General features: G+C 44.0%; 1 protein-coding gene and 1 pseudogene across 1 annotated transcript; one reads left to right on the plus strand and one right to left on the minus strand.

Annotated features, from left to right (window-relative positions):
• Positions 1–2,501: 2,501 nt before the first annotated feature.
• Positions 2,502–2,927, plus strand: LOC101047732 (peptidyl-prolyl cis-trans isomerase NIMA-interacting 4 pseudogene; annotated as a pseudogene).
• A 5,738-nt stretch (positions 2,928–8,665) lies between these two features.
• On the minus strand, positions 8,666–16,259 carry S100Z (S100 calcium binding protein Z). The gene is given in 3 exon segments (XM_010341035.3): positions 8,666–8,824; positions 9,213–9,926; positions 14,945–16,259. Coding segments are annotated over 2 exon segments (300 nt in total). The 5' UTR covers positions 9,354–9,926; positions 14,945–16,259.
• Between the last annotated feature and the right edge of the window lie 585 nt (positions 16,260–16,844).

Consider the following 16,844-nt stretch of genomic DNA (forward strand, 5'->3'; position numbering starts at 1 on the left):
AGAAGATTCTCCAGGGAGGTCACATGCTCATCTGCTCCTGGAGACCCACACACCTCATTCCCCCACTGCTCAAAGGACTCTCATTTTAGTCTCTGAGAAAATATTTCCATTAGGGTGAGGGAAGTATTTTCTTCACCAGCAATTCCCTTGCTTTTGACAGTTTCCTTGGAGGCATGGAACATAATTGTCTCAATGGTTTAGACTTTTGAAAACAAAAGCTAGAAACTGAAGTGGTTTTCTGGCAACTTTTGCTTTTTTATTTATTTTTATTTATTTTTAGATAAGGTCTTGTTCTGTCACCCAGAGTGGAATGCAGTGATGCAATCACAGCTCACTGAAACCTTGACTTCCTGTGTTCAATCAATCCTCCCACCTCAGTCTCCCAAGTAGTGGGGACTACAGATGCGTGACAACATACCAGCTTTTTTTTTTTTTTCGTAGAGTGGTTTCACCATACTGGCCAGGCTGAACTTTTGCTTTCTACCCCATCAAAAACCTTTCCTTTGCAAAGGAACCTGATCTTTTCTTGACAGAAAGGAAGAAAATTAAAAACTGCGAGTAGAAACAAAGCAATACCTTTAAAATTCATGCTATAGCACTTTTTAAACCAAATTTGGGTCAATCAGACATTCTGTCGTTTAACATTAATATTATATAGTAGACACTTTCCACTGTAAAAAGAAATCTCAAAACCCCAAACTCACTGTGCCAAAGGGAAAAGTTAAGATTGGGAACTGAATTATACAAAATGACCTCCCATTTTGTTCCTAAATAAGACCTACAAAGATAGGTCACTTCCTCCCCTGGGAGCCTGGAAATTTTTTGTGGACCCCAAGATCTTTACTCTAAAACAGAGTTCTGTTGCATTTCACCCTATGTAAGTCAACGGCCTCTCTTCTCATAGGTAAGGGACAAAAGACAGGAGGACTTACCCCTCTACTCACCTGAGACAAATGCATAAAGAACTTACAGTCCTTATACGGTAAGTTTACTTTATCTTATGTAAAAATGTAGATTCACAGAGCTACAGGGAATGTACAGCTGACTGTTCCTCTACCCTCTCTTTTCACAAGTAAAGTGTGAATTCAATGAACGCTGATCAAAGCCTCAGAAGAATGCAACTGCTTGCCTCTTTTATCTTCCTGCTCCTGCCTTTTTTGACTTTCTTTCCCTTACTGCCCACTCTTTCCCCTTTAAAAACTGAAGCCTCCCAAAGTGCTGGGATTACAGGCGTGAGCCACCGCGCCCGGCGGGTTTGCAGTTTTAGAAATCACATGTGAAAGGATCTTGGTCGATGTAGGAGTGGGGTGGGGGTTTGATCTTGTTTAAGAACAATGTCTTCCAGAGAGATTCCCCCACACCATGCCTGCTATTTATAGGAAGGTGATTTAGGAGGCGCCAGTCGGCCAGCCTTTTCTTCTATTGAAATGCAGTGTAGAAGTCAAGGGGGGAGGTGATCCTAGATGCCCGGGTCTCCTTCCTCAATACCACCCTGAACATGCCTGATCTCGTCTGAAAGAGTAGGATGCATAAAACCCACGTTCTGCAGAGTCTGGGCTGGACCAGAGATGTTTACCCTATCACCATAACCATCATCATCACCATGGTTACTACTTATTGAGCACTTCATGTGTTCAGGGTGCTTGCTGTCTTATTTTGCCATCAAAGTTCTAGTTCTCCATCTTGAGGGTGCATAATAATCACCTGGTGTGCTTGCTGTAAATGCAGATTCTTACCCTTCCTCTTCCTCCACGTGGAATCATTTGAACTAGGTTGGAGCCTGCGAATCCTCAAGCTTGATAAGTACCCTTAGTTTGTTCCCAAACATGTGAGCCACTGTATTTGAGACATGCTAGAAAATGAGGCTTAAAGAAATTAAATAACTTGCCCAAGACCTTTACTCTGAGGTGGTCTGGTGGCATCCTTTCCCTCCCCATCCTCCTTCTCCTAGGCACCTAAGATATATTCTTCCCTGGTGTCTCCCAACTCTCTCCTCTTCTCCTGCACCCTCTGTCTAGCTAATATTCTTGTATTGTCTGATTTCTTGCCAAGAAAGTGTGCCCCAGCAAGAATTACTCTACAGGTGCCAGTGTTTCCAAACGACTTCTCCATACTTCCATTCAAACCCCTTCCTCTTCATCTTAGAGTCTAGACCATTTCTATTGGCACCATCCGCAACACCTGGGAGTTTGTTAAGAAGGCAGAATCTCAGGCTCCACCCCAAGTTACTGAAGCTGAGTCAGATTTCCAGGTGATTCACATGCTCATCAAAGTTGAAGCAGCTGCCATCCTACACAGTTCTCAGTCAGATGTTGATCTGATTATATGGTTGAAGCAATTCGCCATAAAAGCAATAATTTTCAACCCTGGTTGAATTTAGAATCCCCTGATGCTCTTTAAAAAATGCTGATGCCTGGGCCCATCCCTAGACTAATTAAATCGGAATTTGAATGAGGTGGGGTTTATTCATCTATATTTTAAAAAATACCACAGGTAAGTTCAGAGTTCAACAGCAGGTTTCCAAGATGCCACCCAAAGGAAAAAGTGGTTCTGGAAAAGCGGGGAAAGGGGGAGCAGCCTCTGGGAGTGACAATGCTGACAAAAGGCTCAAGGTCCCAAAGGTGGTGACAGTAAAGGTCAGACACATTCTATGTGAAAAACATGGCAAAATCATGGAAGCCATGGAAAAGTTAAAGTCTGGGATGAGATTCAATGAAGTGGCCACACAATATAGCGAAGATAAAGCCAGGCAAGGGGGAGACTTGGGTTGGATGACCAGAGGGTCCATGGTGGGACCATTTCAAGAAGCAGCATTTGCCTTGCCTATAAGTGGGATGGATAAGCCTGTGTTTACAGACCCACCAGTTAAGACAAAATTTGGATATCATATTATTATGGTTGAAGGAAGAAAATAAAATCATATGAAAGAAAAAAAAAATATCACAGGTAAGTGTAATGTAAAGTAAGGGTTCAAAGCCACTGCTTTGAAGATTTAAAAATTTTAAGAGGATATTTAGAAACATAAGCAAAACTGCTTTAAGTGAAAAGAAGAAACTGTAAAATCCTATAATGGTTTCCCATAATATGGAGGATAAATTTCAAATTTCTCACATTAGTACCCAAGGCCTTTTCTGATTCTGAATCCTGTTCACCTCCGTAACCCAACTCCTGCCCTCTGACACCCCACACCCTTGGGATGTCACAAACAGAACTTGCAGTCTCTCTTTTCCTTCTTATTTTTTTTTTTTAAAGATGGGGTTTCACCCACCTCAGCCTCCCAAAGTGCTAGGATTACAGGGGTGAGCCACCGCGCCTGGCAGAAGTTGCATTCTCTCAAACAAATCCTGCTTTGTTTGTTTTTGACACGGGGTCTTACTCTGTCACCCAGGCTAGAGTGTGGGACCACAATCATAGCTTACTGCAGCCTCAAATTCCTGGGCTCAAGCAATCCTCCAGCCTGAGACTCCCAAGTAGCTGTGACTACAGGTGCACACCACATCAGCAGGTGTGCTCTTTCATACCCTCGTGATTTGGACCATATTCTCTCTCTTTTTCTTAATAATCTTTCTCCATTTATTTGCCTTATCAAAGACTTGACTCAAGCCTCTGCCTCTGGGAGGCCTTCCTTGTTCCCACTATCTTTGGGGAGAAGAGATAATATATGTTTTCAGAATTAAATTTTTGGCTGGGCACAGTAGCTCATGCCTGTAATCCCAGCACTTACGGAGGCCAAGGCCGGTGGATCACCTGAGGTCAGGAGTTCAAGACCAGCTTGGCCAACATGGTGAAACACCATCTCTACTAAAAATACAAAAAGTACCCAGGTGTGGTGGTATGTACCTGTAGTCCTAGCTAGTCAGGAGACTGAGGCAGGAAAATCGACTGAACCTGGGAGGCAGAGGCTACAGTGAGCCGAGATTGTGCCACTGCACTCCAGCCTGTGTGTCAGAGCAAGACTCCATCTAGAAAAACAAAACAAAACAAAACAAAACAAAATTAAATTTTAAGGTTTTGTATTGCTTAAGCCTTCTTGCTACTGGCATTGTTAGTTACATCTCAAACCCAGGCTTTCAAGCAAGCCTAGGCTTTTGTCTCCATAAGCTGCTCTATCTAATAACCACAAAGAGAAAATGTTAAACATTAGACTGTACTCATTCAGAGACGGTCCTTGAATGTTTAAACTTCATTTATTTAAACTCCAGCAAATGCAAAGGCCAGTGCCCCTGGGTATAAGAAATAATCAATTTTGCCTTCTACAAAATTGTGTTTTCCTAACATTAGGAAAAGAAAGCCTCTCTCTTACTGGAAAAGAATTTTTGGTGCATCATGTAATTCTTACTCATTTGAAATGTAATTTAAAACAGAGATTGCTTTTACCCACTTTTAATAGATTTTTAGAAATGCCATGAAATGAACATTGTTTTTCCATTTATTTCTCTGTTAAAAATGTCCATCCTAGACTACAAGGTGAAGAAAATTCTGGATTTATTTTTCATGTTTTAGTGACTCACTTTAGAATATGTAAACTTTGGGGTAAATTAAAATGAAAAGTTTAAAGGCCGCTGCAAAATGTCCAGACCTTCTCTTGCATGAGTAGTCTATCAACTTGTAAAAACTGAACTTAAACACATTCTCTGTTGTTCCTTATTCCCGCCCCAACTGATAAGGCAACTGGACTTTGTAACCCACCTTGGTCAACCTCCTGACTCCAGATCCTAAGACTCACTCCCTGCTTGCAAAAAAAGGGTCTAAACAGTAACATCGGTAACTTTCCACTTGCCTACCCCAAACCTATAAAACCCACTCCTATCCCACTCCTATCCCTCCATTGACTCCCTTTTCGGACTCAGCCCGCCCACACCAGGGTGAAAAAAACTGCCATGTGGTTCACAAAGCCTGTTTGAGGGGTCTCTTCATTCAGACTGGGCATGTTTTAACAGGAAGGGGGCTCCAAAGCAGAAAGAGGGAACCCCCCTACCTCAGGTAATATCCAGTTACATGCGATAGCTGGAGAAGTCAGTGTCTGATTTGCATAGGGCTCAGGGGGTTGGTTTGACCAGGCATGTCATTCATGTAACCCTAGTAAAGGCTAGCCCTCCCACCCTAGCTTTTAATATGCAAATATAGGGCGCCATGATGTTCTACACAGATGAGGACAGGGCGGCTATGCTGCCCCGTGGATCCAGTTTCTAATGGCTTACGTTTGCATATTAAAGGTTGCCGGCCTGGCCATGTTGGGTGGACCCAGTTCCTAATAACTGCATTTGCATATCAAAGGTTGCCGGCCTGGCTTCACGAGCTGTGGCTTTACAAGAAATTTTCCGGAGATGCTTTAAAAAATGAAAACTTCCCAAGGACCACTTTTCCTCACTATCTGCCTAAAATGATTTCTTAATAACTCCTACAACATAACCTTTTGAAAGACATGAGTAAACACCCATGGTCTGCATTTCTTCTCTTAAATGTCCTGCTCTCTAAATTCTCCCTGTCCTATCTGCTCAGAACCGGTTTAAGGAAGACAAAAAATATTATTCTATTTAAGGGGGTGAAAAAAATGTCAGGACTTAGCAGTAGAAAGTCCGCAATTGGCAGATTATTTCATTTGTTCCCTAAACATAGGTTTATTGAGCAACTTCTACCTGCCAGATTGAAACAGTTTCTTCTGGGCTGGGTGCAGTGGCTCACGCCTGTAATCCCAGCACTCTGGGAGGCCGAGGCAGGTGGATCACTTGTGCTCAGGAGTTGGAAACTGGCTTGGACATCATGGTGAAACCCAGTCTCTGCTAAAAACACAAAAGTTAGCTGGGCGTGGTGGTGTGCCTGTGATCTCAGGTACTGAGGAGGGTGAGGCATGAGAATCACTTGAACCCAGGAGGTGGAGGTTGCAGTGAGCTGAGATTGCACCACTGTCCTCCAGCCTGGGCAACAGAGTCAGACCTTATCTAAAAAAATATAAAAAAATTTTTTTAAATCCGGGAGAGGTAGCTCACATCTGTAATCCCAGCACTTTGAGAGGCCGAGGCAAGGGCAGATCACAAGGTTAGGAGATCAAGACCATCCTGGCCAACATGGTGAAACACTGACTCTACTAAAATACAAAAATTAGCTGGGTATGGTGGCAGGCACCTGTAATCCCAGCTACTTGGGAGGCTGAGGCACGAGAATCGCTTGAACCCAGGAGGTGGAGGTTGCAGTGAGCTGAGATCACGCCACTGCACTCCAGCCTGGCAATAGAGTGAGACTCCATTTCAAAAAAAAAAAAAAAAAGAAACAAAGAAGGAAAGATAGGCTCTTCCGTAACCAAAATCCAACTCCCATCAGTGTCACCAATGTCGCAGATGATCTCACCTTCCCAAATCTAGTGATCAAGTCTTTGTTTTCATGATACTCCACCTCTCAATGGATGTCTCTCGTCTCCACATGCTGTCTTCTCTAGGCTTCTGAAGCACTACACTCTCCTGCTTTTCCCTGGCCATGCATCTTTTGTATCATTTATGGCTCCTCCTTTTCCTTATAGCAAACCATCAGATGTTTCTTCTTCTCTATCCACATTCTCATCTGGAGTGACCTCCTCGAATCTTGTGGCTTAAGACCATGTAGATACGAATGACTCCCAATTCCATCTCCAGTCCCCCATTTACCCTGAGGTCCAGACCAGACCCTATATCCAACTTCCCATTTGAAACTCCACCTGGATGTCCAATACCACCTTAAAATGAGCTGTTGATCTGCCCACATGCCCTCACACCGACGTGACTCCACCCTCAGTCCTTCCCATTTAGTAAATTGCATCATTTGCTTGATCAAAACTCTCAACCTTATAGATTGTGTTTGGCTGCATGTAATAGAAGCCACATAACCAGAGAGCTGTCACTTTTTTTTTTCCCCCACGTAATGAGAGAACTAGAAGCAGGCAAGCAAGGCTCTGCAGTGGCTCCTCAATGACAACGCCCAGGCTCCTTTTATCTTTTTTCTCCACTATCCTCATGGTTGCAAGACAGCAGTTCCACCTCCAGCCTCACATCCACCTCCAACAACAACAAAAAAAGAAGGAAGGAATCAACAAGGTGCAAGACAAAGAGCTACATGGCTCCTTGTCTACAATAGCAACACGTTCCCAGAAATCCCTAGCAGCCTTCTGCTTGCCTCACATTGTCCAGAATTGTGTTACAAGCCCCATACCAGCTGTTAGAGAGGCTAGGAAACATGGGTTTTTGGCCAGGCACATTACCACGCTGCACAAACCAGGTTCTGATACATGGAAGAAAGGAGGAACAGGTATCAGATGGGCAAACAGCAGCAGCTGCTTTATCATCCTGGCCTTCTCTCTTTTCCTCACACTTAACTAACAATCCATCAGCAAGTCCTATCAGTCCCAGCTCCAAATACTTAACCAATTCAACTGCTTCTCTTCATCTCCACTGCTAAACTGCTGGCCAGATAGACCATCATCTCTTACCCAGACCACAGCAACAGCCTCCTAGCTGGTTGCCTGCCATGACTGCCTTCTCTACAGTTCTTTCTTTACATAGTAGCTAGGATAATCATTTACATGCGTAAATATAATTATAACACTCCCTTTCTTAAAATTCTCCACAGGATCTATCATTGTTTGGGTTCCCTCAGAAGGAGACCCTGAGATGAGGGTTCGTGTGGAAGTCATTTATTTGAGAGTTGCAGAAAACATAGGGTTGGGGCAGGGAAGTGAGACAAGGAAGAAAAGGTGGCCTCCCTGGGACCTACGGAGGGAGGCTTAGCTCCAGGGAGAAGCAGTGGGAAAAAAATTGTAGAATGCTTGCCTCAGGTTATCCAACCCAAGGGGCAAACTCCTAAGAGTTACTGGCTTCAGCTCTCTTGGCTTGAGCACCTAACCCTGAACCTATCCATTCCCTGACTAAATCACTGAAAAAGCCAGCACTTCTACTAAGCAGGCTTTCTGCTCATAGACCCTCACACCTTCCATCTGAAGCAGTCGCAAGAGTATGAGGAAACCCAGTTAATTTTTTTTTAATAGGGTAAGAAGTTCAAAGTACAATTTAAGGATAAGAATATCCAACTTAGAAATTTGCCAAATTCAGTCTCCTTTGGAAGTAGCTAAATTTTTGTGATGCCCTCTTTTTGACAGACCAAAAAGATGTATATAATCCTTTTTTTTTTTTTTTTTTTGAGACGATGTCTTGCTCTGTCACCCAGGCTGGAGTGCAGTGGCTGCAACTTCACCTCCTGGGTTCAAGCGATTCTCCTGCCTCAGCCTCCTGAGTAACTAGGATTATAGTGCGTGCCACCACACTCAGCTAATTTATGTATTTTTAGTAGAGATGGGGTTTCACCATGTTGGTCAGGTTGGTCTGGAACTCCTGACATCTCAATCTGCCCACCTTAGCCTCCCAAAGTGCTGGAATTACAGGTGTGAGCCACCACGCCCGGCCATAACCTCTTAACATAGGCAAATTTCAAGTAGGGCATATGAGATTTGGAATATTTATGTAAAGTCAGTATTTTAAGGAACACATAATTCAATAGTACCAAGTAATTACTAATATATGCACAGTATATTATAGCTACAAATGACATTACTGGGTCTATAGATCTCAAAGGTATAAATGAACAGTAAGTATATAACTTCAGATACATTTGTCCCTTTAGATGAGCTTATTACTTATCTTTATTTTCCTTTCTCCTTCAATTATTCTACAAAGTAATCATTACAAGCAACTGTCAGAGCTGCCACCATGACCACGAATCCATTAAAATCCACTCTGTTGTCCTTATTGGCATCCAGGTCCTGCATTATCTTATCAACTAACTGGGGATCCTTTTGGCACTAAAACGAGAAAGGAAATTTCTGACTCCCAGACTCTGAAGTTCATGATGATAACTGAAATTGCATCTTCCTTTTATTTACATTAAATTCCTAATTTCCAAGTATAGCATCTAAAGACACTTCTAAGAGCCTATTGACAGGTAGGTGTAAACCAGCCACAAACTCTAAATGAGTCTAGTTCCCTGCCCCAGGTCCGTATAATCCTGGCTCAGACCTAGAAACCAAGAAAAGCAAACAGCAGCTGATCTAAGTGAGTGACTGATGCTAAAAAACATTTACAGGACATCACAGGATGAGAGCCACATAGGAGAGTATGAACCTAAAGGCTGTCCTGGAATCTGCACCTCATCTACCCTCAACCGAACGCCGCAGAAAAGGCTTGACTCACCGAGAGGAATTCCGTGAGCTCTTGTTGCAGGAGCAGTTTCAGTTCCCCCTTGCTGAGCTTGAATCTGTCCCCTTCCTTGGAAGAATAGCGGTGGAAGGTTCTAATCATGGTGTCCATGGCCGTCTCGAGCTGGGTGAGCATGTCGGCAGCAGAACTGAGCACTCCAGAAGCAGGCCACCAAACTCAGGGAAAAGACACTTGTTCAAAATGAACAGATGAGGAAACACCAACACTTTCATTAAAATAGAATATTACAATCCCCTGAGTCAGCCCGCTACACAAGTGATGGTTGTTAAAAACATAATAGTCTTTCATTAAGGAGTGTCCCACCCATGCTAGGGCAAGCTGCAAATAAGTGCTTTGCAGGTGAATTGTTGCTCCTCTTTAATCCCTACACCCCCAATAGGTAGCAGCTTCAGCATATTTTTTAAGACAAGCAGATAACAGGTACCGCCTCATACTAAAATATAAGTGGCTCACGCCTGTAATCTCACCACTTTGGGAGGCCGAGGCGGGCGGATCACCTGAGGTCAGGAATTCAAAACCAGCCTGACTAACATGGAGAAACCCAGTCTGTACCAAAAATACAAAATTAGCCGAGCGTGGTGGCACATGCCTGTAATCCAAGTTACCCGAGAGGCTGAGTCAGGAGAATCGCTTGAACTTGGGAGGTGGAGGTTGCCGTGAGTTGAGATCGCTCCATTGCACTCCAGCCTAGACAACAAGAGCAAGACTCCATCTCAAACAACAACGACAAAACAACAACTATATATATATATATATATATATATATATATATATATATGGAGAGAGAAAGAGAGAGAGGGAGAGAGAATTTAAAAAAAATAAAAATAAGAAGGAAAATACCTAACTTCATAGCTGTTCAACAGATACACAGCTCTGTCCATGGTTGTTTACCAATAAACTATAAGCATTTATACCTAGAGGAGGAGAGAAGTCCTCTCCAGCACACCTGTTTCCAAGATGAAAATTGCCAGTGACAAGAGATTCAAATGAAGGTGCCTCTGCTCTGTATTTAATCACCAGAATGAACAGGTGTGAGCTGCTGCCCCAAGGGTCATTGAAGAGGCTGGTGCTCCTTGGGTGAATTAGATGAGAGGGCAAAGAGAAGGCAAGAGGAAGCCTGCCTTTATCTCTCATTAGGGGAGTGTGGTAGAAATACAGTTAGTTGCTAGGAAGTTGATGACAGGGAAGAACTCTAAAAATAGAGGAGCAAAAAAGAAACACTGTTTCTAACCTGGAGACACCTCAAGAAAGCCAATAGCAAGGACACGGAGTAAACTCATCGTAGATTAAACTAATCCAAAGGGCAGCTGCAAAAATAAAATGAAAAGGAGGAAGTACTCCGTGCACTGATGTAGAAAGGTACAAAGCAGTGCTTCCGACTGTGTAAAAAAGAAAGAATACATGTGTGTGTGCTGGCAGTTACCCAAGGAGTCACTGAAAGGAAACAAAGTATAATACTTGTTGGGAGCTCCCAAAATGCTGCAATTAAGGGACAAGAGGGAAAGGGCAGAACAGACTGGCTGGGAGTAAGACTTCCCAGTGTATACCATTTTAACTGGTTTTAACTTTTTCAGTTATAGGAATGTATTACCTAATTTTAAAAACTTGAAATAAATCCCAGAACAGCTGTGCATGCAGGAATCCACCACAGGTTTCCAAGTGAGAGAGACTTCAATAAAGAAAGAGCCCATGTAAAAACCAAAGCCAAATATTGGCCACTGTGCTTTTAAATGCTGCCTGTTCTCTCAGGACTGAAACTTAATTATATGGAAGGCAAGCCAGCATCTCCTTTTTATTTCCCTTCAGCAAACCAGTCAGTACGTAACCTCGACCATCCCATCTGCTCCTGGCCTTGCTGCCCGAGCACTCCACTGCAACCTCCCTGCAAGGCCCCCAGGAGGTGTTCATTAACATGCAGTTTTAGCCGGGCGCGGTGGCTCAAGCCTGTAATCCCAGCACTTTGGGAGGCCGAGGCGGGTGGATCACGAGGTCAGGAGATCGAGACCATCCTGGTCAACATGGTGAAACCCCGTCTCTACTAAAAATACAAAAAAGTAGCTGGGCATGGTGGCGCGTGCCTGTAATCCCAGCTACTCAGGAGGCTGAGGCAGGAGAATTGCCTGAAGCCAGGAGGCGGAGGTTGCAGTGAGCCGAGAGCGCGCCATTGCACTCCAGCCTGGGTAACAAGAGCGAAACTCCGTCTCAAAAAAAAAAAAAAAAAAAAAAAAAAAAACATGCAGTTTTGAAACAGATTTGAAGCCCCGCACAGTGGCTCAAGCCTGTAATCCTAGCACTTTGGGATGCTGAGGCAAGCGGATGGATGGTGGTAAAACCTTGTCTCTACTAAAAATACAAAAATTAACTGGATGTGGTGGTGTGTGCCTGTAGTCCCAGCCACTCAGGAGGCTGAGGCAAGAGAATCGCTTGAACCCGGGAGGTAGAGGTTGCAATGAGCCAAGATCACACCACTGCACTCCATCCTGGGTGACAGAGTGAGACTCCGTCAAAAAAAAAAAATTAAACTAGTTTTTGTTGTCAAAGTAATAATGTATATGGTAAAGTAATCTTTTGAATACTTGAGAGTATGAAATAGCAAAATTCTCTCTCACCATTCCCTACCCTAGTAGTCACCCCTTCGTTAATTTTTTCTGTGTGGAGGCAGTATCATGGTGACTAAAAGCATGAACAGACTGGCTTTAACTCTCACCTCTGCCATAACTAGTTGTGTGATTCTGTGCTGGTCAGTTAGCGCCCTATGCCACAGTGTCCCTGTCAGTCTAAACAGGGATAACCATAGCACCTACTGAGAATGCAAAAAACAAACTCTATACAATATTTATTTTCTTAATTTATTTATTCTTATTAATATTGAGGCAGGATCTGACTCTGGTTGTCCAGGCTGGAGTACAGTGGCACCATCACAGCTCAGTGCAGCCTCCACCTCCTGGGCTCAGATGATTCTTCCATCTCAGCCTCCCAAGTAGCTGGGACTACAGGTTCATGCCACCATGCCCAGCTAACTTTTATTTTTATTTTATTTTTACGTGTAGTAGAGATGGGGTTTTGCCATGTTGCCCAGGCTGGTCTTGAACTCCTGAGCTCAAGCAATCTACCTGCCTTGGCCTCCCAAAATGCTGGGATTACAGGCATGAGCCGCCACAGACCCAACCTTATTTTCTTTTTTAAGACTGAGTCTTGCTCTGTCATCCATGCTGGAATGCCGTGGCACAATCATGGCTCACTGCACCTCAACCTCCTGGGCTCAAACGATCCTCCTGCTTCAGCCTCTTGAGTATCTGGGACAGCAGGCATGTGTTACCATGCCTAATTTATTTGTTTATTTTTTTTTTGTAGATACGGGGTCTCCCTATGTTTCCCAGGCTGGTCTTAAACTCCTCACCTCAAGTGATCCTTCTGCCTGGCCTCCCAAAGTGCTAGGATTATAGCCTTTAGCCATCTCACATTGCCTCTGTGAAATACTTAAACAGGTTTCTTTTGAGCTAGTATGAGTGACCATGGCCTAGGGAACTGTCTCAACAGGTCCTGAGAAAGTGTGCCCAAGGTGGCAGGTTACAATTTAGTTCATTATTTATTTATTTTTGAGATGGAGTCTCACTCTGTCACCCAGACTGGAGTACAGTGGTGTAATAATGGTTCACTGCAGCCTCGAACTTCCAGTCTCAAGCAATCCTCCCACCTCAGCCTTCTGAATAGCTGAGACCACAGGTGCACACCACCATTTCTGGTTAATTTTTTAAAAAAATTTTTTTAGAGATGAGGTCTCACTGTGCTCCCCAGGCTGGTCTCAAACTTCTGCGCTCAAGCGATCCTCCTGCTTTGGCCTCCCAAAGTGCTGAGAGTATGGGCATATGGGCATGAGCTACTGTACCTGGCCAAAATTGGATTTTATACATTAAGTTATAGGTGAAGTCATAAATCAATACATGAAAGGTATATATTGATTTGGCTCAAAAAGGCAGGAGGTGGAGCTTATAGATCATAAGTGGATTCAAAGATTTTCTGATTGGCAATTTGTTAAAAGTGTGAAGCATTGTCTAAAGACTTGAAATTAGCAGAAAGAAATTCTTGGGTTAAGATAAAGGGGGTTGTGGAAACCAAGGTTCTTGTTAGATGAAACCTCCAGGTAGCAGACTTTTGAGAGAATAAATGATAAATGTTTCTTTTTTGACCTTAAAAAGTGTCAAATTCTTAATTAATCTCTCCTAGATCTGGGAAAGGCCTAGCTACATTAATGGAGATTCTCTATAGATGCAAAATTTTCCCTGTAAAAGATGGCTTTACAGGACCATTTCAAAATATGACAGAGAAATCTATTTTGGGGTAAAACATTTTGATTTCCTTCATGGTCTGCTATCTGTCATGTGATGCTACGAGAGTGAGGTTGGAATTTGGTATCTTATCGTCATGAAGAGTCTGTTTCATCAGTCTTATGATCTCCATTTTAATGTTAATGCTGGTCAGTTGTGCCTAAACTCCGAAAGGAAAGAGGTATAATGAGACCTGTCTGACCTCCCTTCCCATCAAGGCCTGGAATTCAGTTGTTCAGGTTTCTCCAGGGTCCCCTGGGCCAAGAGAGGGTCCATTGAAGAGCTTAGGATTTAATTTTACTTATTTAATTTTTGTAGAAATTGGGTCTTGCTATGTTGCCCTTGCTGGTCACGAACTTCTGGCCTCAAGCAATCCTCCCACCTCAGCCTCCCAAAGTGTTGGAATTATAGATGGGGGCCAGTGCGCCTGGCCTCCTCCTCATTTCTTAAATGCACTCTCCCCTCTTCAGCTCTTAAATGTTGTTTCCCGGCCGGGCGTGGTGGCTCAAGCCTGTAATCCCAGCACTTTGGGAGGCCGAGGCGGGTGGATCACAAGGTCAAGAGATCGAGACCATCCTGGTCAACATGGTGAAACCCCGTCTCTACTAAAAATACAAAAAATTAGCTGGGCATGGTGGCTCGTGCCTGTAATCCCAGCTACTCAGGAGGCTGAGACAGGAGAATTGCCTGAACCCAGGAGGCGGAGGTTGCGGTGAGCCGAGATTGTGCCATTGCACTCCAGCCTGGGTAACAAGAGCGAAACTCCGTCTCAAAAAAAAAAAAAAAAAAATGTTGTTTCCCCTGTGGTCTCGGCTACTCCTATAATTTCAGTCTCTCTCAGGATTATATTTCTTGATCCAGATCTCTCTGCTAAGCTCCAGAACCATCTATCTAACAGCCTGCTGGACCACATTTCTACCTGAATGTCCCACAGCATTTCAAACTCAATTTGGACTGTCCACTAAAGAACGAAAATATCAAACTTTTAGAAAGTTAAAGCTACTTGTACTCCGAAATCTTACTGAGGACTGCAGACCAAGGTCTACAGCCTGGGAGCATCCCTTCAGAGGGGTTCTGTGCGACTGCTCCAGCAAGGTCTTTAGACAGTGCTTAACACTTTCAACAGATTACCAAGCAGAACATCTTTGAATCCACTTATGATGAGCTCCAGCAAGGTAGCTCAGCCCACGGCTTCTATGCAGGCCTTAGGGGTTCACTACATACAAAGTCGCAAACCTGCAGAAGTTACATTAAAGCAGAATCACATCAAGGTTTGTGTGTAAGAGAACATCTGGTTTTAGATTACAGAGGCATCATCCCTAACCCTATCAGACGTTATGTTATGTATAGGGAAAAAGGTGAACTAGGCTTATTTACCTATTAAGGAAGGCGATGACTCAGCCAAGACAGGGACTGTGTTCTGTATCCTGTTTTGTCTTCCAACCATTTTTTTCTGGAGAGCTGGGTGTCTATGCAGAGTCAGGGTCTTGTGAAATTACACTGGCAAGCAGAAACCAGCAAATACGTCTTTTACATTTGCTCCTTATCTCACAGGACTTCAGCAAAACGTATCCCCTCAGTCATCTCAAACATTCAGTTCCTTGGTCACACCAGCTTCTGCCATAATTCTTTTTTTGAAGACAGAGACTCCCTCTGCTGCCCAGGCTGGAGTGCAGCAGCAGGATCTTAGCTCACTGCAACCTCCACTTCCCAGGTTCAAGCAATTCTCCTGCCTCAGCCTCCTGAGCAGCTGGGATTACAAGTGTGTGCCACCACGCTGGGCTACTTATTTTGCGTATTTTTAGTACAGATGGGGTTTCACCATGTTGGCCAGGCTGGTCTTGAACTCCTGATCTCAAGTGATCCACCTGCCTCAGCCTCCCAAAGTGCTGGAATTACAGGCGTGAACCACTGCACCCAGCCACAGTTCTTAAATACCAACTAAACTGGTCCACTTCTCTCCACCATTCTTCGCCACCTTCAGGGCCTCATAATTTTTGGTCTCTATTACTACAGTGGCTTCCTTATTGCTCTCTCTAATTTCCCCCAGCCCCCTCCATTCTTACCTCTATTCTGCTGTCAGAGAAGCTGATCTAAACACGAATCAACACCCATGCTCCTGGCCATTCAAAGGCCTGGCCCTGCCTGCAAACTGACCATGGTGCTGGGAGCTCCTGTTCTTCCATGCCTTTGCAGGTTCTGAGCCCACTGCGTGGAGTGTTAATTCTGTCTACTCCTTTAAGTTGAATTCAAATGTCATCTCCTCTTTTCCTGCACTCCTCCCAACCACCCACCCACATCCCCCATCTCTGATAGGTGCCTTCTCTGTCTGCTCCTATTCCCTACCTTATCTTTGTCTTTTTCATCATTGCGTTCACCATACATTCCCATATCATGTTTCTTTGTTTGCCCTATGTTCCCACCTTCCAAACGTCCAATGAGTTCCTTGATGTCAGGATTGGTATCTGGTTCATCTTTTCGTTTCACAGCATTTCACACAGAAGCGACACAGGGAAGTGCTCAGAAATCCTCACTAATGGATGGATTCATGAACAAATCAGAGAGGGAAATGTAAGATTTCCCAACAGTTGAGCCTTGTCTAGTTTGACTGCCAAATAATTATTTGACTGCCTTTATTCCACATAAAAATTTGCTTCATCGAGTGGCCGGGCGCGGTGGCTCAAGCCTGTAATCCCAGCACTTTGGGAGGCCGAGGCGGGTGGATCACGAGGTCGAGAGATCGAGACCATCCTGGTCAACATGGTGAAACCCCATCTCTACTAAAAAGTGCAAAAAAGTAGCTGGGCATGGTGGCGCGTGCCTGTAATCCCAGCTACTCAGGAGGCTGAGGCAGGAGAATTGCCTGAGCCCAGGAGGCGGAGGTTGCAGTGAACCGAGATTGCGCCATTGCACTCCAGCCTGGGTAACAAGGGCGAAACTCCGTCTCAAAAAAAAAAAAAAAACAAAACAACAACAAAAAAAATTTGCTTCATCGAAGGGAGAAAGAGAGAGAAAGAGAAACATACAGACAGACAATAGTCATGTCAATTAATATAAAGAGTTTGAGCCACATGTGGTGGCTCACGACTGTAATCCCATCATTTTGGGAGGCAGGCAGATCACATGAGGTCAGGAGTTTAAGATCAGCTTCGCCAACATAGTGAAACCCCATCTCTACCAAAAATACAAAAATCAGCCAGGTATGGTGCTGTGCATGTAGTCCCAGCTACTTGGGAGCCTGAGTCAGGAGAGTCACTTGAACTCGGGAGGCAGAGGT

This window comes from Saimiri boliviensis, chromosome 1, assembly GCF_048565385.1.
Source record: "Saimiri boliviensis isolate mSaiBol1 chromosome 1, mSaiBol1.pri, whole genome shotgun sequence".
In the NCBI taxonomy this organism is placed as follows: domain Eukaryota; kingdom Metazoa; phylum Chordata; class Mammalia; order Primates; family Cebidae; genus Saimiri; species Saimiri boliviensis.